We start from the raw sequence: 27,165 nt of genomic DNA, 5'->3' as shown, positions 1-27,165 counted from the left end.
TCTCCATCTTCATTTGTACCCTTTTTATCTTGATCATCCATTTTTATCAACACGGAAATGTGAGTAACCTTAGAGGTGACAGTTTAAATTAACAGAACGAATTCAATATACCACTTTTGAATCGGCAACTGCTGTCTTATTTACTGTAACGTTAACCAATGACAGAAACCAGTTTACATTTTTAAAATTTATTTTGATCATTTGTAATACTTGAATTAAGTTGCGTTGACCAGAATAAACAGAAAAAACAAAAGTAAATGACCAATTCCGATTATTTTGGATTCACTTTTACTCTCATTCTGGCTGGATTTTGGAGCTAATTAAACAATCTCAAAAACAAGTTCATTTGTAAAATTTCTCATCTCAAAAATCAATTCAATAACTCATTCCAAGGCACAAAGTAAAGATTCCGATTTGAATTGGACAATGGTTGGAATCGATTTTAATTTTGACATCATTAAGTAAGACCTTTGTGTTGAACGTATGTCAAATTTCAAATAAATCTTAGCAAAATTGTTGCATATTATTCACTGCTTTAGTTAAATATGATTAAAAAGTACTTGTTAATTAATTGTAACCGTAAAAAGCAATGAATGTTGAATTTAAATGACTGAAACTGTTAATTCAAACAGCAGATGGCATTGACGTCAAAGAAAGGTATTAGGGACCGTTGAATAACGATCTCCTTGCTTATTGGTCTTTCTTGTGTTTGAAAGAATCAGTTGTTACAGGTAGGAATTCATTTTTTTGACTGTTAAAAACATTAGCCCAACAAAAGCAATTTTTGAATCAAATTGGTGATTAATTTGTCATCATGTCTTCGGTAAGTATGCCTCTTTTAATATCACCTTTGCAAGGTTTCATTAATTAATGTCATTAATTTTTGATTTTAATGATTTTAACCAAATCTGTTTGCCATCACCATTTTCTTCTCCTTTCTTCTTTAGACATCTTCAAACGTAGAAAATTTATCTCCTCATGTAATTAAGCAAGTCACTAAAGAACTTCACAAATTGGTTACTGAACCATTAGAAGGGATTAAAGTAGTTCTAAATGATGAAGACGTTACAAATATTCAAGCTATTATTGATGGTCCAGGTATGTCTCAGTGAGATGTTACATTGCCAATGTCTTTCACTTTTCTGGTTCAACTGTCAAATCCAATACTCATCCATTGGTTTCTTTATCTTTGCTTTGTTCATTTATCTCAATTGAATCTAATTTCTACTTTCTCTTTTTTACCTATGTATTATTGGGCTATTGGTTAGCTGGAACACCTTATGCTGGAGGATCTTTTCGGGTTAGATTGGTACTAGTGCAAGATTTCCCTTCTGCACCTCCTAAAGCGTACTTCATCACTAAAGTTTTCCATCCCAACGTATCAAGAAATGGTGAAATCTGTGTAAATACCTTGAAAAAGGAGTGGAAGTCTGATCTTGGTATTAAGCATATTCTTCTTGTAAGAATCATTCATTTTACTTTTAACATCTCCCATTTACCCTTTTCACATATCATTTCATGCCTATCTTGCCATTTCCTACTCATTTAGCACCATGTTAATCTTAGAGCCCTTCAAGTTACTTTTTACCTGAATGATGGCTTTGTTAAGCTTGACTGGTGAAGCTTGTTCTTGGCAATCTTTTTTTTATTGAAAAGTCAAATAGGTCTATGGTCCAATGATTATTGTACTGTCTTCTCATTCTATAATTTATATTCACCTGATTTAAGTCATATTTCAAATCATGAGTTAATTGCGTTTTATTAGCACTCTTAAGTTGTTCAGCTACTCATCTGGCCAGTCTCTTGCTATTGTTACTAATCCTTTTTTTATCTTAGATTGTTATAATTTTTTTTATTATACTCTTGATTATTCTTCCTGATTGATTTATTGTTGCATAAATTAGCTTTTTTAGCTTAATTTATGACAATTCATAGCTTTTAATTTCAGATCAAGGCTTGCTTCAAAATTGTGAATTGCTTCATGGTCAAAAAGTGAATTACCAGGTTGCTTGCCTTGTCCCTATCATTAGCCTTGACAACAATTTTGATTTCTGTTTTCTTTCTATTTTCTTATACAAATAATTTTCGTAATTAGTCTCATGGTCGGGCATTTTTATTTAGCATTAACCTCTTCGCATTTCGTTATTGAATGTTATCTTGAATTTTCCTATCCACCAACCTCTCTATATTCACTACTCGTATTTATCTTGACATTAAAATATTTTTGTTTTTTCTTTTTCAGACAATCAAATGTTTGCTGATCGTTCCAAATCCAGAATCAGCTCTTAACGAAGAAGCCGGTAAATTGTTATTAGACCATTATGATGATTATTGCAAAAGGGCCCAGATGATGACAGAAATTCATGCTCGCGCACCAAAGGAAAAGAAGGAGACCACTGATAGTGATGTTGCAGGAACAAGCTCCAAGAGCACAACAAATAATGAATCAAATAATGATAATTTACCACCAGCTAAAAGGCTTAAGACAAAGTCCAATCCTGCAAAAGACAAAAAGAAGACCCTTAAAAGATTATAAATGATCATGTTTTAGGAAAACGTAAATTGACTATATATAATTTAGCATCTTTGATACTTAAGACGCTTTCTCTCCAGTCTCACTATGCCTAATCTTGCATACCACTATTTTCAATTTTTTTTCATTTACTTGTATTCTCAATGTCTATCTGTCTTTTTATCGTGATCTTCTTTTTTTTCAATCAGATCGCTCTGAGCCTCTTTTTTTATCGTTTTTTTTCTTTCAAATTGAAGAGACTGGTTGCATCCTCTGTAGCAATATTGTTATTTAACAGAGCAGGAAATATGTAAACAGAAACTTCGATCACCAACAAAATGGTATTTTCGTCTTATAATTCATTGAAATTATCATAAGACCATGGGCTTACTCACCATATTTCTTAATCAACTTCAAGCAAGAGTTAGTTGCCTTGAAGAAAGTACGAATTTTTTGCTTGTTTGTATTGTTTTTCGTTTCGTGTCATGTTAAAGGTTATACTGGCCAAAACCAATATTTCATGATATGATTCTGTACTATCGTGAAGACTGACTTTTTTTTCAAATATTCATTATATATACCATTTCAATTCAAAACGAAAACTATATCATCGTTTGAACGTTTTCCAGACCATCGATAATTTTTTACATTTTAAATTATTCACAATCTAGACTATTCAATTTTATCGATCAATAACCGTTTAAATATGATATGGAAACAAAATTTAGATTGAAAATTTACTAGGCAACACTTATTAAATTAACTAATCTCTATTCCCAAATTCACCACTAAATACACTGTTTATCAAATTAAACACTGTCCATCGTAACCTTTGTCAACCTCTAAACATTGTAAGCTCAAAGTTCGCATCGATTAACATAACCTAATCAAAATAAATAAAATAAATCATTATAACATATTGAAATTTCAGATCATTCAAGATCCTACAAAAAAAATTATAACATTATATTAATTATTTTGTCAGATTTGAAAATCGATTTTTAAAGGTAAATGGTTGCTCGCACACAAATCTTATGTTGTGTTGAAGGGATATTCATTATTGAATTAATTAGCTAAGATTTTCTCCGGTATTCAGTAACATTATGTTACAGCTCATAATAAGATCTAATGATTGGTCAAAGAATGGTGATTGCGCTACCATTCTCTAGATATTGATGCTCAAAATTTAGGCCAATGGCCAAAATCAAGAGAGCTGTTGATAAATTGAAAAAAGTAGCTGATCATTGAACTGTACTAAAGGCAATCGAAGTAATGTTTTAATATTATAGAACCAATAGAATCAGTTTTTATGTCCCTACAAACTAACAAAATTCCTACTCTCAACTCAAAAGTGAAAGATTTGTCTAAAGATTTTTCTTGATCAAAGCATTTTCTTCTATTTTATAACTTGTTAGATTGTACGACAATTGTAAATAAATCATCATGTATCATTCAGATAATACGCGATTCATCAGAAATCTCAGAATAAAAATTCGCTTCACAATGAAAGTACCCTCACTAGTTACCGAACTAGCTATTAACTTGCAGTAAAAAATATAATTTTGCTACAAGTGAGAGGACACAAGAGACTGGACCGGTTCAGACTGAACAAGTTATACTCAATATTTGGACACTGATACAAAATAATCAATAGGCTTTTGGAGGCCAAGTAACAATCATCGCTTTTCTTCCGTTTAGATTCATATTCATGTGTCCAACTTACAGTATTATCTAACACTAACTAAAACATGTTGATATCTCAGCAAATAAGTATTATAACTATTCTGATGCTATGCCATTGTACTTTAATTGTTTGGTCTGGTTCGTTAGCACGATCTGTATCACCAGAATTAATCTCACCAAATGTTAATGAAACAGATAAATTTGCTACTTTGGCTGATTCAAAGGCCAAAACCATCAAAGTATCGCAACTCAGTGAAGCCCGATTGTTAGGGCCATCTCTCTTGAAAAGTAAGTATAATGAAGTTTCAGTTCTAAAACTTTATTACGATTCTATTTTTTATTAGCTCACAACACATGAATAACGTATAATAGCCATTGCTTAATTTTAACACTGAGTAGCGAATGAAATTTAAACAGTTTTACATATTTTAATATAAATATCAACATTCATATTTTCAGAAGCTAACGGCAAATTTTACGGCAAACTAGTTGAAGCTGCACCAGCTGCGGAGGATTACTTTCGGAAAGTGGGAGATTTCATGCATAAAAATCCTATCAGTCCAGGTCCATTCATATACTTCATGAGGCGCCTTTCGAGTTACATACAAATCCCCCTTCCTCCATTCACTCCGATTCGCATCGGTTTCCGTTGATTTGCAAAATCTCATAAGAGCAACATTCAAAAGTGTAAATTAATATTAAGCTATTAATACTTTCGGGTTTATTCTTGACAAAATCGAAGCGAACTGTTGTGCAGCATTAGAGAATCTTATTCCTCAATCTATTAATAGTACTTTTCTTGTTAGACGTCAGAAGCTTGATAAACGCAAGAAAAGCAGTTCGATGTAAAAGGCTATTCCATAACTGTATGATAAGGGATCTTTATTTTGATCATATTTTCATTAATAGATTGAATCATATGAAAGTTCAAAGTTATAAGGGATTCGGTTAAATTGAGCAAACCATAAATTAGGGAATCCCTTTATAGCTGATATCCAAGAAAAGCAAATTAATTTTAAGTTAACTTTGGATATCGGTCTTTATCAGTTGACAGGCAGATCTGATTGACAGTCTTCGATATAATAGTGTCCACTTAGATCGTTTTTCATACAATTATGGAACAGGATTTTTCAAGTTTTTTCTTGTGTGACTTTAAATATCTAACAAGAAAAGTGCTGAGCCGAGAAATAAGGTTTTATGATTTTGTTTAACAGGTGATTTCGATTTTGTCAATAATGAACTTAAATAGCTTAATATTATTATAATTTGAATATTGCTCGATAGAGATTTGCTCAAATTTTACAAGTAAACATTTTTTTAAAATCAAATAAAGATTCATTTGTGTGACCACAATGCTTTTGGCAAATTATTTGAATTACGTATCTTGAGATCTTTCAATATCAAAATGAAGGTAATGGTTATAAAGCCTGATGATTAACTCATAGTAAGGCCTTTCATTTTGTGAATAACATGACATGAACCGGATTTATGTTTTGCTGACCCAATGTATAAAAGGGAGTTTATTAGAGGAATGTTGTTCAACTAATACACTTACAATTGTACTTGCTGTCATTGCCGCAAGAAAACCGATTCCGTTAGTTTTCATATTTATTTACAAATTAACAAAACCTTGATAACATTTTTATCCATTAGTTGACTAATTATATAAATCTTCACTTTACTCAACAAAAATGAAGTTACATTCACCGGGTTGCTTCATTTATTTTTTGTGTCTTTTGTGCCAAAGTAACCTTTTATTTGTTTCATCACTTCCTCTACAAGTTACATCCACATTACCAACTTTACTCACAAAAGTTAACTCATCGATTCCACATAATTATAACACAACTGAATGGTCAAGAACTGATAAAGTTGAACCTCGAGGTGCATTTCCTTGTTTTTTCTGTTTCGAGCATGGTGAGTTGATATTAATATGAGTATACTGCTCTTATTGACCAGATAATTAACTGTCTAACGTATCATTTCAGAGAAACTATCTCTACCCGGGCAATTTTTTTACTTTGTTTTTGAGCAAGCTATCAAAGCCCGTAATTCCATAGTGAGAACTGTTGCACGTCCTTTCATTTGGTCAACTGATAAATTGTTCAATGGTTTGGAAGGAATACAGAGAAACAAAATCAGAATAGCGAAGACCAAATGTAAACTGAATATAAACTGTCAACTTGATAGTGCCTTTGAACCTTTGTAGTGTAAATTATGATCTTATTTATTAAATATTTGCTTCTATTCTGTAATGAATAAAGTTTATTGTATGTTGTTATTTTTTGACACTGATTTTTGAACAGGAATTTTCATTGTTTCACATATTAAATGTAAACCTTTTGCAAACCGGAATTGTGTTTTGCTGACCAAATGTGTATTGGAAAGAGAATCCTTTTTGATGAAAAGTTGTTAAACTAATAATTTGTGTCATTGCCACAAAAGGCCACATTGCCACACAATAGTTATTATATTCATTCATTTGAATGAAATACAAATCATAACATTAACAAATATTTTAACAAACTAATATTTTACTTGAATCTTAATACCTTTGCTCAACAAAAAGAAGTTACTTTTCTGTCAAATTAAATCGATCTCAATCGATAGTTAACTCAATAAGAATTGAATTAATTGATGAACTCAAGATCTTCATCTTTCAATGAAAATTTGAGGTGAGAGGTTTGGACTCTGGTGAGTGAATCTTAAAAGTCAGGTTATATTTAATAACGTGAAGGGAACCGGATTTGAGTTTAGATTCATCTTCATGTGTTCAACTTACAGTTATTATCAAACAACCAGCTAAAACATGTTGATATCTCAGCAAATAAGTATTATAACTATTCTGATGTTATGCCATTGTACTTTAATTGTTTGGTCTGGTTCGTTAACACGATCTTTATCACCAGAGCCAACTTCATCAAATGTTAATAAAACAGATAAATTTGTTACTTTGGTTGATTCAAAGGCTAAACCCATCAAAGTATCTCAACTCAGTGAAGCCCGATTGTTACGCTCATTTTCATCAAAACGTGAAGTTTCACTTTGGAAAGTCATGTTGAGTTATGGTAAGTACAATGAAATCCCTGTTCCAAAAGTCCATCGCAACCCTTTTCTACTCACTCCTCACTCATAGCTTAATATTTCTTGACATTATTTTAATAAGCTGTGTAACAAATGAAATTTGAAAAAACGTATTCTAATAAAAATATTTATATTTTCAGGAGTTGCGAAGGTGCTTGATGCTCCATTAATGTTTGCAATGTCTTTATTGAATTCAGGGCAAATCGTTAAAGATGTTCTTGAGAAAAATCCACTGGAACTATTAAAAGCGATGGACTACTTTCTTTCACGTTGGGGCAAGTATTTGAAAAACAGAAATAAAAACAATTCTTAGTGCGATCTGTAGATAATATTAGACTATTTTTCTTCTGATGCCAATTAAAATCAAACAATTTTCTGAGTGCCTATTGTACAGTTGAAATACAAGACTGACCACTATGTAATAATTTTCATATTATCGATCAACAGTCAGCAAAATAATCAAATTAACACCGGTCCTGCCGTGATTTAACTTTTCATTGTTTCACATTTTCACATGTTAATAAAATCTATTTAATGTCTGATGAAATTGTTATTAAACTAAAGTCTTTTTGAAAATTATTAAATTCAATGAAAGTTGTACTTATTCATTGAGTCATCCCATCTTTCAATGATTTTTGTAAAATTTGCAGCCTGGTGAGGGCATAATGAAGTCAGGTTATATTTTGTAAATACAAGATGATCGGAACCGGATTTTGCTACCCGAACGTGCATTTGAAAGAGAGTCCTTTTTGATGGAAAGCTATTCAACTATCACTTGTTATCCTTGTTGCAAGAAATGCCAGATTCCGTTAGATATGTTCATATTATTTATTTGAAAACAAAATAAAAATCTTAACATTACCAAGCATTTTTATAAGTTCAAATCGACTAATTATATAAATCTTCACTTTACTCAACAAAAATGAAGTTAAATTCACCAAGTTGTTTCATTTTATTTTTGTGTATTTTGTGCCAAACTAGCCTTTTATTTGTTTCATCGCTTCCTCTACAAGTTACATCGACTTTACCAACTTTACTTACAAATGTGAACTCATCGATTCCACATAATTTGAACATAACTGAATGGTCGAGAAATGACAAAGTCGAACCTCGAGGTGCTGGTCCTTTCGGTTTCAATTATGGTGAGTTGATATTAAAATGAGTATGTTGCTCTTATTGACCAACTGTCTAACGTATCATTTCAGAGAAACTTTCTCTCCCCTGGAAATTTTTTTACTTTGTTTTTGAGCAAGTTATAAAAGGCCGCAATATGATGAGTGATACTATATCCATACCTTTCATTTGGTCAACTGATAAATTGTTCAATGGTTTGGAAAAAATGCCTGAAGTTCGTGATAACATAACAAGAAGTATGGCAAAGACCAAATGTAAACTCAATTTAAACTGTGAACTCGATAGTGCTTATGATCCTGTGTAGAGTATATTATTAATATGATCTAACATTATTTCAAAGAGTCATACTCTAATCATCATAGGATGTCGATTGACTAAATACTGAATCTCAGGCCAAAAGTTGAAAATTTTTCCCTTTCAGAGTCTTCCAATGTATTTGCTTCATCTCATGTAACTCAAGTTTTTTGTGACAAAATAAACTCTCTTTTTTTCGAAGGCTTATTAATATTTGGTTGACAATTGATAGATAATCGCTCGAAATTTATCACCTCGATTACAATGAGACGATTTTCTGTATTTGTTTTTTCACAATGGTTTGGTACAATGAGTCAATAAATAAAATAGGAAAATATTTCATAGAAGTTTAACTTCAAGTTACATTGTATAAACAGAATCACACTTCAAGTAAGCTGGAAAAAAATGACCGAACCAGATCAGGTTGAACAAGTTAAGGTCAATATTTAGTGGCAATGTTACTCAATAATAAATAGGCTTTTATAGAGCATCACTCTTCATCCGTTTAGATTCATCTTCATGTGTTCAACTTACAGTTAAATTCAAACAACCAACAATGTTGATACCTCAGCAAATAAGCATTATAACTGTTCTGTTTTTAGCCCATTGTACTTTGATAGTTTGGTCTGTTTCGTTAACACGATCTGTATCATCAGAATCAACTTCATCAAATGTTAATAAAACAGATAAATTTGTCACCTTGTTCGATTCAAAGGCCAAAAATATCAGCGAATCCCAACCGAAAGAAGACGGTAAAACATTTTCTTTATTCCTTAAAAGTAAGTATGATTAAGTTTCAGTTTCAAATCTCATGTGAAATCCAATTTTCTAATTGCTTTACAAACTTTTATAATAATATTTATTGACTTGAAACTGTTTAACATGAAGGGTAGAGTTACCCAAGAACAATCCCATTAATCATTTTGTTTAATTTCATTTAATTCATTTGTTTAGCTTTAAAGCTTTATCTTTCTTTTCTTTAAAATTTTGGTTTAATCATAAAAATTGGCTTTGTAATTTTGTATTAATCCCTAACAATGACATCATAAGATTGTTTACTGTTGTCACAGAGATGGTGACCATAGCTTTGAAGCTTACACAATTCTTCCTTTTCCTTAATTCTATTGTTCCTTCCTTCCGTTATGTAACATATATAAGGGGTTAATAATTCTCAGTTTAATTGTCTTTTTACTAGTTAATTTTGATTACTCTACTTAACGTGATAATCTCTCTTTCTGAGTTTTCACATGGTTCTAAAACCTTTACTTCATCTAATTCAGTTTTATGTTTAAATAAATTTAGTTAATTTTCTAGTTTTAAAACTTCCAATTGTGCTTCTTAATTTTCCTTATTGTGCTACTTGAGACTTAAGTCTATTTGTCCTGATTTGATAAATTCAAGTGATGCTAGAGCTGAAAGCTATCGAGTTAATTGTGATAATTTTGATACTTTGGGTCGAGATCGAAGCCTCTGTGTTAAGCTTATTTTGGTTCCAGTTTGGTGACTATTCTGTCTAAAGCTTTCAAGCTAATCTTGCAACAGTTCTTCTCGCTTTCTAAAGCTAATAAAGTTCAAGTCTTGTGACTGTCCAGTTCAACATTCCTGTCCTAAGACAACATTCCAGTTTGACCAGTTTGTGGTTTGTGGTTTCGCTAATCCTAGCTTAAAGAAACTCTACCTTTTGTTTGACTTTGGTCTAATTCAATAGTTTTGAAACTGTGATCCTAAAAGAACCTGAACATTCAGGATTTGGAAGGCTGAATAAATCTTCTGAGTTTAAATTGAATTCATCTTTAATTGTGATTAAATTTGATTGTGATTCGTTTTCAAACGATTAAGTAATTGTAACCTTTCAAATGGCGACCTTGGCAGGATCGCTGTTAAATTCAACCGTTGAGTTCGACTATTGTTTCATGGCTGGTGATAGTGATAAAAATAAAGACAAAACAAGTGATACGAGTTCAACTCAAACAACTTCACCAGATTCAAGCTTAAAAGCTCTCGATATTATTACAATGAGAACCCATCTTGGGACATGGAAAATCAAGTTCATTCAGAACGATGCAGTTATTCGTGCTAAATTTTTTGATGCGATCAAAACGATGTTTTACATTCACAATGTACACGAAGTAACACAAGAAATGCTGGACACAACTGACTCAAGTCAATGTTTTTTGAAAATACCTTCATGGGTAACTGAGTTAAGGGAAAATAATGTTTCTGAAGCCGATATTCGCGAAATAATTCGATTGGTTGGATGGGACCCTAAGCACATGTTGATGGCTCCAGAGGGTTCAATTAAAAAGATGTCAATTGCACCTCCTGCAAAGCGACTTCTTGAATCAATTCTTCGACGTTGGAGTCGATCAGAGCTGCCAAGCATTAATGCTGCCAAAACTACAATTAACCCAGGTTTCGATGTGAAAGACCTTATTGGTAATGATGAAGTGTCTGAAGTAGATGATGTCTTTGGACCAAGTACTTCTCAAGAAGTTAACCGAAGCAGAAATTTTGAACGAGATGTTCCTGTTCAGAGAGAGAGGTCAAAAGACCAAATGGATGCTAGTGATGATGATGATGAGGATGAAAGACCTCGACGACGACAAAGTCTAGCCGTCAATGCTTACTCTCGTTGTAAACCAAAACTTCCAGTTTTGCCCAACTATACTCCTGGTACTGTTGACTCATGGATGTGGTTACAAACAATTAAGCGAATTTTGAGTCTAGAACGCTGTCATGAAGACGATAAGTTATATGTCCTACAAAAGGCTATGGCTTACGAGTTTTTACCGTATGCACGAGAATTGGATCGTGAGAAACATACGAGTAAGAGTTACATCGCTGCATTAGAGAAGAAGCTGAGAAACCCTGCAGTAATTTCTCAAGCTACAGCCGAATTTCATAATCTCAAGTGGAACTTCGATATGAAACCAGACGAATTCATTCGTAAGTTGGAGACTATGGTAATTAAGGTGAAAGGCGAACCGTCGCCAAGTGAGTTTATACAAGACGTATTAATACGATTGCCTACAGAGGTAAAGGACACTTTGATTCGGTCAAAGTCTGTTCATGATATTCAAGATCTAACTGCTGCGTTAGTAAACGAATATAATATTGAGATGCGAAAACGCAATGAGAGAGGCGAATCAAAACGAGAATCTTTTCGAGGTGGAAAAGATAGTGGTGATAAGAAGGACGAGAAGAGGAATTCAAGTTCCAGTTCCTTCAGTGCTTCGGCACGAAAGCCAGCTTTCAGGTGTTATAATTGCGGAATTTTGGGACATTCGTCAAGGGATTGTCGCAAGCCGAGAAAATCTAACAGAGATACTGATGCTAATCAAAGTGGTGGTAGCAGTCAGTCTAATGGTCGTTTTCAGCCTGCTAATTTGAGGATGGCTGGAGTTCAACCGACGTTTGGTCAAGGTCAGACAAATGCTGTAAAGCAAGAAACTAGCAATTATGTTGGCGAGGAAAAGCCAGATTTAAATGAAGCTAATGGAGTAATGAAGTTAGCTAGAGCCCCAGATGCATCCGACGTTTGTTTCATGATGACTGAAAGTTCTGAAACTAAGAAAGTCGAGCTAATAACCAATATTGATGATGAATTTAGGAATTTTCCTACGGTGAGGTTAACATTCTGTTATCCTGATAAAGAGGTTGTTAGAGTCGGCGATGTTTTACTGGATACTGGTGCATGTACTGCGTGTATAGATTTAAATCTTGCTCAACAACTCAAAGCTTTTACTTTGCATTCAAATGTTGCCGTACGCGGTATCATTGCAAATACAGTTCAAGCTGTGGAAGGTTCTGCCTTCGCTGTTTTCAAGCATCCTAAGATGAATGTATCGAGGATAATAAAGTTTCAAGTGATGAGGAACTTGGAACCAGTAATGGTGCTTGGAAATCGTTTTGCCGACGTGTTCTTTGCTGGTATGGTGAATTATGGTGGCCGATACCAAGTGAATGTAAGAGAAGCGATTGGAGATGAATGGCTCACTCCGGAGTTGATGTTTAGATTTTGTACCGCTGATGAATCAAAGAAGTTGATTGGTAGACCTGAAATGCCTATGGTTAATTGTTTAGGATTAGGAATGTTCCAAGGGGAATTCCTGCCTGTTATGCCTTATTCTCCGTATAAAAAAGAAGAAGTTGTCCCTGTTCAACTTGAAGAAAGACAGAATTTCATGATGGAACTGTCTGAGACGAAAGAGTTTGAAAACATCTTTCCGGTTTATTTTCAGAATGAAAAACAAGACTTAAGTCTAAGTGAGAGACTTATGAAGCGTATGGATCCAAATTTGGATGATGAAAAACGAATGGAGCTGTTAAATGTATTATTGAAATACCCTGAAGTTTTTAGCCAAAATAAAGCAGATCTTGGCTTGGTTCCCTGGCAGAGATGGCCGATTAAAATCGATATTGGAGATAATCATGTTCCTTTTCAAAAGCCGTATCCTTGTACCGTTGAAAAACGTAAGGAGTATGAGAAAATTATTGCTGATCTTTTGAAAAACGATATTATTGAAGATGGATCAAATTCTGAGGGAGGTTCACCTGCGATGCTGATAGGTAAACCTGATGGTTCATTTAGATTATTGAACGATTTACGAGCAGTTAACAGACTTACAAAAGTCATTTACCATCCTATGCCAAGGATAGATGATTGCTTGGAAGCAATTCGAGATGCAAAGTATTTCAATATGTTCGACCTTTATCAAGGTTATTTTCAAATCGAAATACCTCCGAGTGAAAGAGGTAAAACAGTATTCGTAACGCCTGATGGCAATGGAAATGGAAATCTTGGAATGAATTGTTGGAAAACACGAGTTTAGTTCTTGAGCGGTTAAGAGATTGGAATCTCAAAATTAAAACAGATAAGTGCAAATTTGGTTGTACTGAATTGGTGTTATTAGGACATTTGGTCAATGGTGATGGAATAAGACCAGATCCTGATAAAGTTGCCGCTTTAAAGCGTCTGCCTTACCCTACTAGTGTTCGTCAGTTGCAATCGCAATTAGGGTGTTATAATTACTTTTCGAGATATATCAAGAACTATTCAAATTTAGCTGCACCTTTGTATCGATTGGTATCGAAAGAAAGAAAATTTAAAATGTTGAAGCAAGACCATCAAGCTTTGGACGAGTTAAAAAACTCTTTGATTGAAACAACTCTACTGGTACATTTTAATCCTAAACTTAGGAAGAAATTAAGCGTTGACGCTAGTGATATTGCAGTTGGTGGAATTCTGCTGCAAGAAGATGCTGAACAAAAAGTTCCTGATGGATTTAAATCCTTGGATGAGGTTCCAATTGAGAAAGTAAAATGTTGGAAACCATTATACTTCTTTAGCCAGAAGTTAGCAAAGCATCAATTGAGTTACTCAGTAAGTGAAAAAGAGTGTTTAGCTATTTTGGTAGCAATTAAAAAGTTTGACCACTATTTGGATGGTGATACATTTCTCGTGGAGACAGATCATCATGCCCTGTGTCAGCTTCCAAAGCTTCAGTTTAAAAATCAGAGATTAAATCGATGGTCAATAATTCTTTCGAGTTATAAATTCAAAGTAATTTACACTAAAGGTGATCAACATGGACCTGATTGTCTATCGCGTTATCAAAACGAATGGGATCATAGGAAAACAATTGATCCAGAATTGGAATACATTGAAAATTTGTATTTTGTGCAGTCTTCAGACTTAAGTGAATTTTGTGATTTCAAAGATGAACAATTTATCAGTGATGCTCAAGCAGTGAATTCATTACTTTGGAAAAGTTTTGAAACTTGTTATCATTATCAAACCGATGATCAGTGGAAGATCAAATTGATTGATGCTCAAAAGGAAGATGAGAAAATCAGCAACATAATCAATGAAATGGCAGTTAACCCAGATTCAAAGCTACATGAAAGTTTCTTGTTTTTAAACAATTTACTTTATCATAAACCTTCAATTGGACACGATATAAATCGTATTGTCATCAATGACAAAGTTTTGGAGAAAGTTTTCTTGGAAGAACATGATTCTCCTATTGGTGGACATTTTGGTGTCGAGAAGACATATTTACAAATTGCGAGAAGGTTTTGGATGCCTAAGTTATACGAAAAGGTAAAAGACTTATGTCTTAATTGTTCTAAATGTTATGTGGGTAAATCAACAAATGTAACCTACGCTGAACCGGCTTTAAAGCCTATTCCTGAAATGATTTTTGAACGTGTTGAAATGGACGCACAAGGACCAATTACTTATAAAAGTGGAGCAAAGAAAGTAATTTTGGTTTTAATTGATTCCTTAACGAGATTTGTTTATGCAAAAGTTTATGCTAACCAACATGCATCTACTGTAATTACGTTTCTAAACGAGTTTTTCAGCCTTTTTGGTTTCCCTGAAGTCATTCAGACTAATCGAGGGAGAAACTTCCTTTCAGGGGAAGTAAATGATTATTTAAAATCTATTGGAATTAAACATGATGTGAGCAACAGTTACCATCCTCAAAGTCAAGGAACTGTTGAACGAGTGAATCGAACAATTGCTGAACGTTTGAGAACGTCAATTTGTGATCAAGACAAGCTTGATTTAAAGTCATCTTTGGAAGATGCGGTAATAGCAATTAATGCTTCAATTCACAAGATTCATCGATTTTCACCTTTTTATTTGGTGTTTGGAAGATTTTTGAGAAAGCCAATAGATTTGCAGTTAAGTTTGGAAACTTCGACAATTGAACAATCAATTGAAAAATGCAGAGAATTAGCCCGAGAAAGATTGCTGAAAAAATCTAATTATTATCAAGAAAGACTTAAGTCTACAACGAAGAGGAATCCATATCAAAAAGGAGATTTCTGTTACATAAAGAATTGTGCGCCTTCGATTGGTACAACTAAAAAGTTAGTTCCAAAATTTTTGGGCCCTTACTTGGTGTTAGGGGTAAAATATGGTTCAGTTCTGCTGGTTAATCCTAAGGATCAAGAAAGGTTTACATGGAATTTAGAGCTTACTAAACCACATCGGGGGATTATTCCTGATTCTTTGAAAGCGTTTCAAAACGAGATGTTAAATAGCATAAGTGATGCAGATGTTAATGAGCAACTTTCAAGTGCCGTTTCAAGTGAACAATTGAACTTAAATTCAAGTGATTTAAATGAATCAAGTGATAATCAAACAAGTTTTGAAACTTCAAACATTTCTGAAGATGCTGATAATAATAATGGTAATGCAAATGCAAATGATTCCGAGTCTGAAAAATCGACTATCTTTGATGATCAAGCTGTTGACTTAAGTCAATTCAAACAATTAAGCAAAAAGAAGAAGAAGAGGAGAAGATATAAAACTGCTAATCGTGAGATTATGGATAATGAAGTTATCGAAAGCATTAATGCTGATTTAGTTGGTCCAACAACCAGAAAAAAGAAGATAATCTCAGTGAACTTAATTAAGATAATTAAGTTTCAAAACTTCAAAGGATTTAAAATTAGCGCTAATGAAGCTTTCCAATTAGTTCGCGCTCAAAGTGCTTTTACAGTTGAGAGGGAGTTACTGTTTGGACAAGAAGTGTCTTCACTTTCACTTGTACTTCCATTGTTTCAAGTTGACATTTTGGTCAAATTATCCTTTGAAAATTCTATTTCAATTTTTCCAGTTTTAAAACTATTTCAATTCAATTCTGAGTTTCTCCTGATATTATCATCAAAGTTCTTGACTGATTGTGTTAAATTAAGTCTTAATTGTTCAGAATTTGTGCCTTTTGATTTAAATCAAGTTAAGAAATTCTCTTTCGAATTTGTGCTTTTTGAAGTCTTTCAACTTCTTACTCAGTCTTCAGACTTATCATCGAGCTTATTAAAGCTAATTGTGCGAAGCTTTTTCAAGCTAATTGTGATTAACATTGAATCAACATTTTGTGAAGTCAACTGTGACTCTTGTCTTCAAATTGAAATTTTGTGAAACATTTTGAATCATCTCTTTGGAAGTCTTCTGACTAATTCTTGTGCTGTTAATTTGAACTCTGGTTTCAACTTAGTTTTAAAACTTAATTGTGTTTCACCTTTGAAAATTGAACAAATCTTTGTTTTCCGAGAAATCATCATGTCTGGAACAGCTTACGACAATCAAGATTCTAATGACTCTTTCGACTGTAATGAAGGATCGATTGTGTCCTCCGAAGTTTTTGGTCAACAGTTAGCTTCAAAGCTTAAAGAAATTCCACCAATTCCTGTGGTAACTCTCGATGGTGAAAATCAAGCTTCGACATCTGATGGTCGAAAGGAAAATGCAAAGGAACGTTTGGAAACGTTATGGGGAAATTGGGATGAGAAGGTCCAGCCTACAACCAAGGTTCACCCGACATTCACTCTTGGAGGTAATAAATTTAATCAAAGAAATATTAGAGATCCTTTGCCTGAGTCTACTGCTCTTGGTTTATGTTCAATTGACCGACGAATGAAGGACACAAGTCCATACCCTCCACCAGATCCATCTCAAGGTAGATTTAATTGTTCTTTTCCGGCTCCAAAGCCAATCGATGAATCTGAGCTGCCTTATTACAACAGAGTTGAGTATTTCCTGAAGGCCCAAGAATGGGTAGAAGCTGATATTAAGAGATCAAATGATGATAAAACCTGGTTTGAGTCCTTTATCAAGGAGAAAATACAATTCAATGTCGCTGATACCAATCTTGATGGAATAAGATTTGATTCCTTAAGGAAAGGGTTAGGTGCTAGTCAGGTTATCCATCCTGATTTAGGAAGATTAAAAGAACTAATCACATGCCAGTTATGCGAACAGATCGCAATTAACCCGAAAAGTTGTAAAACTTGTACCAGAATCTATTGTTTGGGATGTATTCGATGGTTGCAGTCCTTACCTGGAGATATCGAACTGACTAAAGTCAATGCTGCAGACCAGTTTATGTGCATTAATGCAAAATGTTTGGTTTCAATCGAAATTAATGGCTATCTGAAGTATGGCGAAGTTGAAAATGAGGAGATTAAAAAGTTTTACCGAGAAGCCACCTTTACGTGTCACAGACAATTCTGTGATGCTCAACTTAAAATTGATCATATCTTGTATCACCTAACAAGATGTAGGAATGGCCCTGTCGTTTGGGAATTTGACAAAACACTTCAATTGTCATATGTATCTGGTCCAGTTCGTGAAGAACTAAATAGGAAGCCGATTTCGCTCAAAAGCATTCTTCCTGCCCATTTGAAATTGAAGGAACCGACCCAAACTCATGAGCAACGTTGGCATAGAAAGGCATTGGGATGTGCATTTTTCGTAAAGGGTTATCAAGTTAATCCTACTGAGTTTCACCCTGAATTGATAAGAGCTCAATCTGGTTTTGGTTCTGCTTACTGGAACAATGTCAAAAGACAATATGACCCAACCGAGCCGATCGAAGAAGGTGAACAATTTTGTTTATCAATTGGTCTTCCTAGTTGTTCAACTAAACCAATTCCTGACGTCCCAAGACGATGGCCGACAACAAGATGTTCAAGAGTCCCTCAATATTTAATTGATTACTCGATAGCCTGGAAAAGATGGTCCAGATATGTTGAACCGAGAGATGATGATTCTCTTTCAACAACTTCAACAAATATTTTGTATTGTATTGATGTTGAAGATTCAAATACTCCTTTCATTAGGATTGATCCCTTCGAGCGTTTGGCCCCTGCTGAAGCAGAAAATGTACAAGATTGGTTGGAAAAAGAGTTTCCTTCATGTCCTAATCCTAGGTCAATGTACAAGCCACCGAAGCCCTCACAGAAAGAGGCTACTATTTTTTATCGTGAGCAGAGACGTGGTTATCTGAATGATAGTTTTGCTAACCGACCAAAAGCAAACTTGCCTGCGATGTTGGATTCGCAATTAAAAGTCATTAATGACAGTGCTGCTGATTGCCCTGATAAGCAACTAATATTCTCAATTAGTATGCTTTGCATTTCCGTCTGGGAAAATGGACGAATGCGACCAAGACCATGTTGGATCGTAATTATGGACGGTAACATGCAAGTGGTTTACGAGACATTCGTAAGGTACAGGGAAATTGAATACATTGATTCCCAATGGCACGGGTTAAGTCCTAAAGACTTGAAGTATGCACGAAGCTTGCTCACTGCACGAGATCAAGTAATTAAATATTTGGCTGTCGCTAAAAAGATTGTGGGATATGGCTTAATAAATCATTTGCTCAACCTTGGTATGACTGTTGCAGAGATTCGACTTTTACATCCTAAACTAAGAGATGTTAACAATTATTATTCACCGTATCTCGAGCATCCTATGCATTTAAATGCTATCGCTTTCCTTTGGTTTCATGGATACACTTTGCCTGTTACCGCTCATTCTCCGGTAGTTGAAACCTTCACAGTCTTAAGACTTTATTTTCTTCAATGGAAAGATATCGAAATCGTTGCTAATAATAATGGAGGTATTCACAATGAAAATGTTGCATCTACAGGGCATTTCAGCTAATTTTACCGATGTAAATCGGCTATATCTTTGCTCCTGAGAGAACTTGAGGTGTGATATTTTGTTTATGACAATTTGGGCGATACTCAATTGTCATATTTCAAGGTCAAGGGGATTCAAGGTCATTGCGTTATTCGACCTCTAACTGATATTTGGAGGTCATTTTCTAAGGCTGCAAAAATTTTCAGTTTGGTTGATGCTTACTACGAGTTGGTATCTTAAACCGTTGAAAAGATAAATGCGTTTTTCTTAAAACCAATTGATCGACACATCAATGTGCAAACATTCATATCTTTCGACCAGAATAAGTTGTGAACATGTCACTAGCATCAACCAATCTGAAAATTTTTGCAGCCTTAGAAAATGACCTCCAAATATCAGTTAGAGGTCAAATAACGCAATGACCTTGAATCACCTTGACCTTGAAATATGACAATTTAGTATCGCCCAAATTGTCATAAACAAAATATCACACCTCAAGTTCTCTCAGGAGCAAAGATATAGCCGATTTACATCGGTAAAATTAGCTGAAATGCCCTGTACTTGTGGTAATCGAGTAACTTCAGCCCTACTCTACGAATTTGAAGAAGGAGTTAAAAAGGGTTTATGTAATTGGCCAGTCGAATGGAAAAATCAAGCAAACCGTCGAAAAAGAATTCCAATTCCAGTATTCAGTGACAACTGTGTCTTGCCTGACAAGGAGATGCTACAAGCTACTGCTGATTTGTGCAAACTAAAATTGGATATTCTTACAAGTCATAAGACTTTGCCATCGCAATCGCCTCAAGCTCGACTCAAGCGACAATTGAAAGCAATTCGAGACTGCAAAAGATATGAATCTATCGCGGAAACCATTGAAAATGCAAAGAGAGAAGCAGAGGAGGATAACAATCCTGGTTTATCTAAAAGAAGGAATTCAAATGCTTCTGAAAAGTCTAACTCATCTAAAAGTTCAAAAACTTCGCAAAGTTCAAGCTCATCTGATGCAACTGTGATTTATGTTGACGCCATGCAAGATATTCCTAACGATGATGAATGGAATTGATCTTTGGGATCTTGGTCATCGTGGAGGGGATGTGAAGGGTAGAGTTACCCAAGAACAATCCCATTAATCATTTTGTTTAATTTCATTTAATTCATTTGTTTAGCTTTAAAGCTTTATCTTTCTTTTCTTTAAAATTTTGGTTTAATCATAAAAATTGGTTTTTGTAATTTTGTATTAATCCCTAACAATGACATCATAAGATTGTTTACTGTTGTCACAGAGATGGTGACCATAGCTTTGAAGCTTACACAATTCTTCCTTTTCCTTAATTCTATTGTTCCTTCCTTCCGTTATGTAACATATATAAGGGGTTAATAATTCTCAGTTTAATTGTCTTTTTACTAGTTAATTTTGATTACTCTACTTAACGTGATAATCTCTCTTTCTGAGTTTTCACATGGTTCTAAAACCTTTACTTCATCTAATTCAGTTTTATGTTTAAATAAATTTAGTTAATTTTCTAGTTTTAAAACTTCCAATTGTGCTTCTTAATTTTCCTTATTGTGCTACTTGAGACTTAAGTCTATTTGTCCTGATTTGATAAATTCAAGTGATGCTAGAGCTGAAAGCTATCGAGTTAATTGTGATAATTTTGATACTTTGGGTCGAGATCGAAGCCTCTGTGTTAAGCTTATTTTGGTTCCAGTTTGGTGACTATTCTGTCTAAAGCTTTCAAGCTAATCTTGCAACAGTTCTTCTCGCTTTCTAAAGCTAATAAAGTTCAAGTCTTGTGACTGTCCAGTTCAACATTCCTGTCCTAAGACAACATTCCAGTTTGACCAGTTTGTGGTTTGTGGTTTCGCTAATCCTAGCTTAAAGAAACTCTACCTTTTGTTTGACTTTGGTCTAATTCAATAGTTTTGAAACTGTGATCCTAAAAGAACCTGAACATTCAGGATTTGGAAGGCTGAATAAATCTTCTGAGTTTAAATTGAATTCATCTTTAATTGTGATTAAATTTGATTGTGATTCGTTTTCAAACGATTAAGTAATTGTAACCTTTCAAACAAATAAAATTAAGCTTTTAAAATGTATGTTTTCCTACAGTTATCCGCCCGATTGATGATGCATTTGTATTCGCTAAAAATGTGGTGCTCGCTCCCCTAGAACGCAAGTATACTAAAGTTTTAGTTTTGATCGTCTATCGATAATTGTTGTACACACATTACTCAACGAATTCACAATATTCGTTTAAATATTCTAATGTACATAATTTAATAAACTTCCATATTTTATTTTTTTAGTCCTTAGGATGGCTAAATTTTTATTGCTCTTTACCAAACCAGGGCTCATCATGGATAAAGTTATTGAGAAGAACCCATTGCGTCCAGGTCCAATCAAATATTTTGGTCAGCGTGCTAATCAAGCATTGTACTCACTGATCCAGGCACTGGAATTGCAAAGTATCTTTAGTTTAATCGTTGGATGAAAGCAAGATGAAACAAATGTAATTGTATCATCAGTACTTTAGACTCGAGATTTCAGAGTACTCCATGTAGTCTGATCATGAATACACGAGATGTAATGGTTTAACAAACTTTTATCAGTTCTTAAAATGGTCCAACACAGACATAATCGATGACCCAAAACTATCGATTGTTTTTCTCACAGAAATGCTAACTTAAATCCTTTCTGATTGAAACAAAACAATTGACTGAAACAATTGTTTGTACTTTTCATTGCTTCAGATTTTCGAATGTAAACTTTTTTATGCATCAATAAAGACACATTTGGTATAAAAGTAACTTACCTATTTCTTGTTAAATTAACTCGAATAATTTTCATTTACGCTCTTGAAATGTTTCGTCTTTGGCATGCGGAAGACAAATCGAACATTTATTAGTAAATAAAAAGTCAGTTCAAATTTTGTTCATAACATAATCTAAACCGGATTTGTTGTTTAACTGGCCTAATGTGTCTTCAAAGGTGAGTCCTCAAAGATACTTGTTATTCTTGCAGCAAAATGCCCAACTCAGTTTTATATTTATTTGGAAATGATACAAAAACCTTAAATTAACAAAAATTTCAGCCATAAAATTCAACTAATCAGTTAGCTTGAATCATCCCTTCATTCAACAAAAATGAAGTTACATTCACCAAGTTGTTTCATTTATTTTTTGTGTCTTTTGTGCCAAAGTAACCTTTTATTTGTTTCATCGCTTCCTCTACAAGTTACATCCACATTACCAACTTTATTAACAAATGTGAACTCATCGATTCCAGATAATTTTGGATCAACTGAATGGCCAAGAACTGAAAAAGTTGAACCTCGAGGTGCGTTTCCTTGTTTGTTCTGTTTAGAGTATGGTAAGTCTATATTTTGAAAACTATCATGAGTATATTGTTCTCATCGACTTGGCAATTAACTGTTTCGTCTTTTGTATATCATAACAGGTGAACTTTCATTCCCCTGGAGATGTTTTTGGGATGTTTTTGAGAAAGTCATCAAAGCCCGTAATTCCGTGGTGGGAACTATTTCACGTCCTTTCTATTGGTCAACTGATACATTTTTCAATGGTTTGGAAACAATAGGGGCAAATGCTTTAAGACTCTTCCACAAAACAAGGAAAATGTTCAAGTCTAAATGTGAACTAGACTCCAGCTGTGAACTTGATTAACATTTTTAGCAAATTATATTCTTAATTTTTATGCTGAGATTGTTCAGTTAACTCCCATAGTTCATTTTTGCGTGTAAATTTGCAATGAATTTACAGTAAAAACGAAACTATTTTGTTGGATGAATCATGCTTTAATTTATTAAATTTACTCCTTACCCTCGAAAAGTATTATAAGTAGCTTGGTAGGAATCCTTTTAAACTTAAAGCGACTTCGGGGGAAATTTTCTGTTCTCCATTTTTCTGTATTAATTGCACAATGGAACGGATATTTGACGGAAATGAGAACTAAATTTGACTTTAAGTTAGAATCGGAACTAAAGTTCAAAGAAGCTGACAAAAATGACCGAACCAGATCAGGTTGAACAAGTTATGGTCAATATTTAGTGGCAATGTTACTCAATAATCAATAGGTTTTTATAGTAGGCAAGTGAGAAGCATCACTCTTCTTCCGTTTAGATCCATCTTCATGTTCAACTTACAGTTATCAACAAATAACCAGCTAAATAATGTTAGTATCTCAGAGAATAAGTATTTTAAGCATTCTGATGTTATGCCATTGTACTTTGATAGTTTGGTCTACTTTGTTAACACGGTCTGTGTCATCAGAACCAACTTCATCGAATGTTAATAAAACAGATAAATTTGTCACTTTGGTTAATCCAAAGGCCAAAAATACCAATCTATCTCAATCGACTGAAGCCCTTAAAAGTAAGTAAAGTGCTCAAGTTTCATTTTAAAAAATCAAGTGAAACATCATTTTCTTATTACTTTACAAACTTATATTTATTGACTTTATGTAAAACACTGTTAAATTGAACTTTTAAAATGTATTTTTTTTCCTACAGAAAGACGCTCGATTAAAGATACACTTGAATTCGTGAAAAATGTGGCTATCTTTTCCAAAAGACGCAAGTATTCCAAAGTTTTAGTTTCGAATGTCTTTCGATAATTTTTCGTACCGAATTACTTATAACCAATTCATAATATTCGTTTAAATATTCTAAACAATATACAATGTAATATATAATTTAACTAGCTTCTGTTTTATTTTTTAGTTGCACAAGCTGCTCCGATTTTTTTGGTGTTAACTAAACGAGGGCGCATCATTCTTAGTGTTATGAGCGAGACCCGATTGCGTCCAGGTCCATTCAAATACTTTCGTCAGCGTGCTGATGAAGCTTGGCAACATATTGGGAGTATTAAGTATCCTTAATTCAATCATTGAATGAAAACAAGATGAAACAAATGTAATTTTACCATTTTTGTAGTATCCGTGCTTTAGATTCGAAGCAATCGAGAGTCTAATCATTAATACAGGAGATGATTCAACTTTGTCCAGTTTTTAAAATGACTTAAAACAAACGCAAAACCTCATGATTAATGTCTTTTCTCACAGAAATAATAATTTAAGTTCAAAATCAATTTCAATTAAATATTTTAAGCTTTTCATTGATTCAGATTTTAACTGTAAACCTTTTTTAAATGTCAATAAAGAAACATTTGTTATAAGGTTAACATGTTTTTTTGTTAAATTAACTCGATTGATTTTAATTTACGATCTTGAAATGTTTCGTCTTTTGCAAAGGTAAGACAAAGTCAAAACTTTGTAAGTTAGTTATAAGCTAGGTCGCATTTTGTAAATAACATGACCTAAACCGGATTTGTTGTTTAGCTGGCCTAATGTGTCAAAGGTGAGTCCTCAAAGATACTTGTTATTTTTGCAGCAAAATGCCCAACTCAGTTTTCATATTTATGTGGAAATGATACAAAAGCCTTAACAAAAATTGCAACTATTAAATTCAACTAATTAGTTAACTTGAATCTTCACTTTACACAGCAAATATGAAGTTACATTCACCAAGCTGTTTCGTTTATTTTTTGTGTCTTTTGTGTCAAAGTAACCTTTTATTTGTTTCATCGCTTCCTCTACAAGTTACATCCGCATTACCAACTTTATTAACAAAGGTGAACTCATTGATTCCACATAATTTTAAAACAACTGAATGGTCAAGAATTGACAAATTTGAACCCAGATTTTTGTCTATTTGCCCTGTCTGTGAAGATAAAAGTAAGTACATATTTGAAAAATTATCGTGAATGTTGTTCTCATCGACTAGATAATTAACTGTTGCGTCTTTTGTATATTATAACAGATAAAATTTCTTTCTCCGAGAGGCTTTTTTGGGATGCTGTTGAGCAAGTCTTCAAAGCCCGTAATATCGTAGTTGGAACGATTTCACGCCCTCTCAATTGGTCAACTGATACATTTTTCACTGGTTTGGAAACAATATATGCACTTGGTTTGCGACTCTTCCATAAAGCAAGGGAAATGTTCAAGTCTAAATGTGAACTAGATTCTAGCTGTGAACGGGATTAACCTTTGTAGTCGAATGTAATTTCCATTTCGAACGTTTGCTTAATTTCCATAGTGAAGTTTATTTTTGAGTTGGAATTTAAAATTAAATGCAAATTAAAAACTTAACATTTCGTTCGATAAATCATCCTTCAAACTCATTAAATCTACCTCTTACAATCTCTTATTCATTTCAATATAACTTCAACAAAATGTTTTATTTTCTGCATTTTTTCTGCATTAATTAATCAATGGAACTGATATTTAACGTAAATGAGAACTAAATCTGACTTTAAGTTAGAATCGGAACTAAAGTTCAAATAAGCTGGAAAAAATGACCGAACCAGATCAGGTTGAACAAGTTATGGTCAATATTTAGTGGCAATGTTACTCAATAATCAATAGGCTTTTATAGTAGGCAAGAAGCATCACTCTTCATCTGTTTAGATTCATCTTCATGTGTTCAACTTACAGTTAAATTCAAACAACCAACAATGTTGATACCTCAGCAAATAAGCATCATAACTGTTCTGTTTTTAGCCCATTGTACTTTGATAGTTCGGTCTGTTTCGTTAACACGATCTGTATCATCAGAATCAAGTTCATCAAATGTTAATAAAACAGATAAATTTGTTACTTTGGTTGATTCAAAGGCCAAAAATACCGATTCATCTCAACTCAGTGAAGCCCGATCGTTACGTTCATTTTCATCAAAACGTGAAGTTCGGAATGCCATAGAGCAGTGGAAGTTTGGTAAGTACAATGAAATCTCTGCTCCAAAAGTCAATCGCAACCCTTTTCTATTTATATAATACTACTAACTCACAACACCTCTTAATATTTCTTGACTTTATTTTAAGAAGCTGTGGAAAAAATGAAGTTTGAACAAACTTATTCTAATAAAAATATTTATATTTTCAGGACTTTCGATGTTGTTTTATGGTCCGTGGATATTATTGCGTTTATTGACCCCAGTACAGATCATTGAAGAGGTTCTTAAGTATAATCGACCGGAGCTAGATGCGATCGACTACTTTAATTCACGTTTGAGGATGTATTTGGAAAACAGAAATAAAAATTGTGTGATCTGTAGATAATAACACGATCGAAATGAAATTTACTCAATGAGACTATTTTTCTTCTGATGCCAATCAAAATCAATCAATTTTCTCAGTGCTATTGTGCAGTCGAAATACAAGACTGGCCACTATTGAAATGTAATAATTATCCGGCCAATAAGATAATCGGTGGACAGTCAAATGAAATATTCAAATTAACACCGATTCTGCAGTGATTCAACTTTTCATTGTTTCACATTTTCACATGTTGATAAAATCTATTTGATGTCTGATGAAACTGTTATTAAACTAACGAATTATATGTCTTTTTGAATAACTCAATAAAAATTGTACTTATTCATTAATCTTCCCATCTTTCAATGATTTTTGTGTAATTTTTAGCCTGGTGAGTGAATCTTAAAAGTCAGGTTATATTTTGTTAATAACATGATCGGAACCGGATTAGTGTTCTGCTAACCCAATGAAATCTATCTGAAAGAGAGTCCTCTTTGATGGAAAGCTATTTTACTAACACTTGTTATCCTTATAACTTTACCAAACATTTTTATGTAACATTTGAATCGGCAAATTAGTTTATACAAATAATCCATTCACTCAACAAAAATGAAGTTACATTCACCAAGTTGTTTCATTTATTTTTTGTGTCTTTTGTGCCAAAGTAAACTTTTATTTGTTTCATCGATTCCTCTACAAGTTACATCCACATTACCAACTTTAGTAACAAAAGTGAACTCGTCGTTGCCAGATAATAATAACACAACTGAATGGTCAAGAACTGATAAAGTTGAACCCCGATTTTTTAAGTTGCCTTGTGAATTTTTCTGTGATGAGAATAGTGAGTTGATATTAATATGAGTATACTGCTAATATTGACCAGATAGTTAACTGTCTAACGTATCAT

The 27,165-nt window shown here is 33.4% G+C and overlaps 3 protein-coding genes and 1 long non-coding RNA gene across 4 annotated transcripts; all 4 read left to right on the top strand.

The window, feature by feature from the left end:
• Positions 1 to 704: 704 nt before the first annotated feature.
• Positions 705 to 3,431, top strand: LOC107364294 (ubiquitin-conjugating enzyme E2 S). The gene is made up of 4 exons (XM_015931631.2): positions 705 to 823; positions 948 to 1,098; positions 1,269 to 1,459; positions 2,243 to 3,431. The coding sequence occupies exons 1-4, from the start codon at positions 815 to 817 to the stop codon at positions 2,534 to 2,536; spliced, it is 645 nt and encodes a 214-aa protein (XP_015787117.2). The 5' UTR covers positions 705 to 814; the 3' UTR covers positions 2,537 to 3,431.
• Positions 3,432 to 6,711: 3,280 nt separating this feature from the next.
• On the top strand, positions 6,712 to 8,914 carry LOC107363846 (uncharacterized). The gene is made up of 3 exons (XM_089268767.1): positions 6,712 to 7,263; positions 7,420 to 8,421; positions 8,485 to 8,914. The coding sequence occupies exons 1-2, from the start codon at positions 7,005 to 7,007 to the stop codon at positions 7,590 to 7,592; spliced, it is 432 nt and encodes a 143-aa protein (XP_089124893.1). The 5' UTR covers positions 6,712 to 7,004; the 3' UTR covers positions 7,593 to 8,421; positions 8,485 to 8,914.
• Positions 8,915 to 22,063: 13,149 nt separating this feature from the next.
• Positions 22,064 to 23,740, top strand: LOC112539038 (uncharacterized). The gene is made up of 3 exons (XR_016199591.1): positions 22,064 to 22,521; positions 22,609 to 23,540; positions 23,678 to 23,740. It is a non-coding gene; the product is annotated as an uncharacterized LOC112539038 (long non-coding RNA).
• Positions 23,741 to 25,577: 1,837 nt separating this feature from the next.
• LOC112539042 (uncharacterized) lies at positions 25,578 to 26,608 on the top strand. Its single transcript, XM_025161214.2, has 2 exons — positions 25,578 to 25,938; positions 26,107 to 26,608. The coding sequence occupies exons 1-2, from the start codon at positions 25,680 to 25,682 to the stop codon at positions 26,280 to 26,282; spliced, it is 435 nt and encodes a 144-aa protein (XP_025016982.2). The 5' UTR covers positions 25,578 to 25,679; the 3' UTR covers positions 26,283 to 26,608.
• The last annotated feature ends 557 nt before the right edge of the window (positions 26,609 to 27,165 follow it).

This window comes from Tetranychus urticae, chromosome 3, assembly GCF_039701765.1.
Source record: "Tetranychus urticae isolate SD_2017Ah chromosome 3, NJAU_TeUrti_SD_1.0, whole genome shotgun sequence".
NCBI classification, from domain to species: domain Eukaryota; kingdom Metazoa; phylum Arthropoda; class Arachnida; order Trombidiformes; family Tetranychidae; genus Tetranychus; species Tetranychus urticae.
The sequence above is the reverse complement of the archived record's forward strand: the minus strand, read 5'-3'. Positions and strand labels throughout refer to the sequence as shown.

What these genes read in the sequence shown, in the direction of transcription:
- LOC107364294 (XM_015931631.2), top strand. An exon ending in AGCTATTATTGATGGTCCAG is followed by an intron (nt 1,099 to 1,268) that starts GTATGTCTCAGT and finishes GCTATTGGTTAG; the next exon opens with CTGGAACACCTTATGCTGGA. An exon ending in GTATTAAGCATATTCTTCTT is followed by an intron (nt 1,460 to 2,242) that starts GTAAGAATCATT and finishes TTTCTTTTTCAG; the next exon opens with ACAATCAAATGTTTGCTGAT.
- LOC112539042 (XM_025161214.2), top strand. Translation starts at nt 25,680, where the DNA reads ATGTTGATACCTCAGCAAATAAGCATCATAACTGTTCTGTTTTTAGCC. An exon ending in CATAGAGCAGTGGAAGTTTG is followed by an intron (nt 25,939 to 26,106) that starts GTAAGTACAATG and finishes TTATATTTTCAG; the next exon opens with GACTTTCGATGTTGTTTTAT.
- LOC107363846 (XM_089268767.1), top strand. Translation starts at nt 7,005, where the DNA reads ATGTTGATATCTCAGCAAATAAGTATTATAACTATTCTGATGTTATGC. An exon ending in GAAAGTCATGTTGAGTTATG is followed by an intron (nt 7,264 to 7,419) that starts GTAAGTACAATG and finishes TTATATTTTCAG; the next exon opens with GAGTTGCGAAGGTGCTTGAT.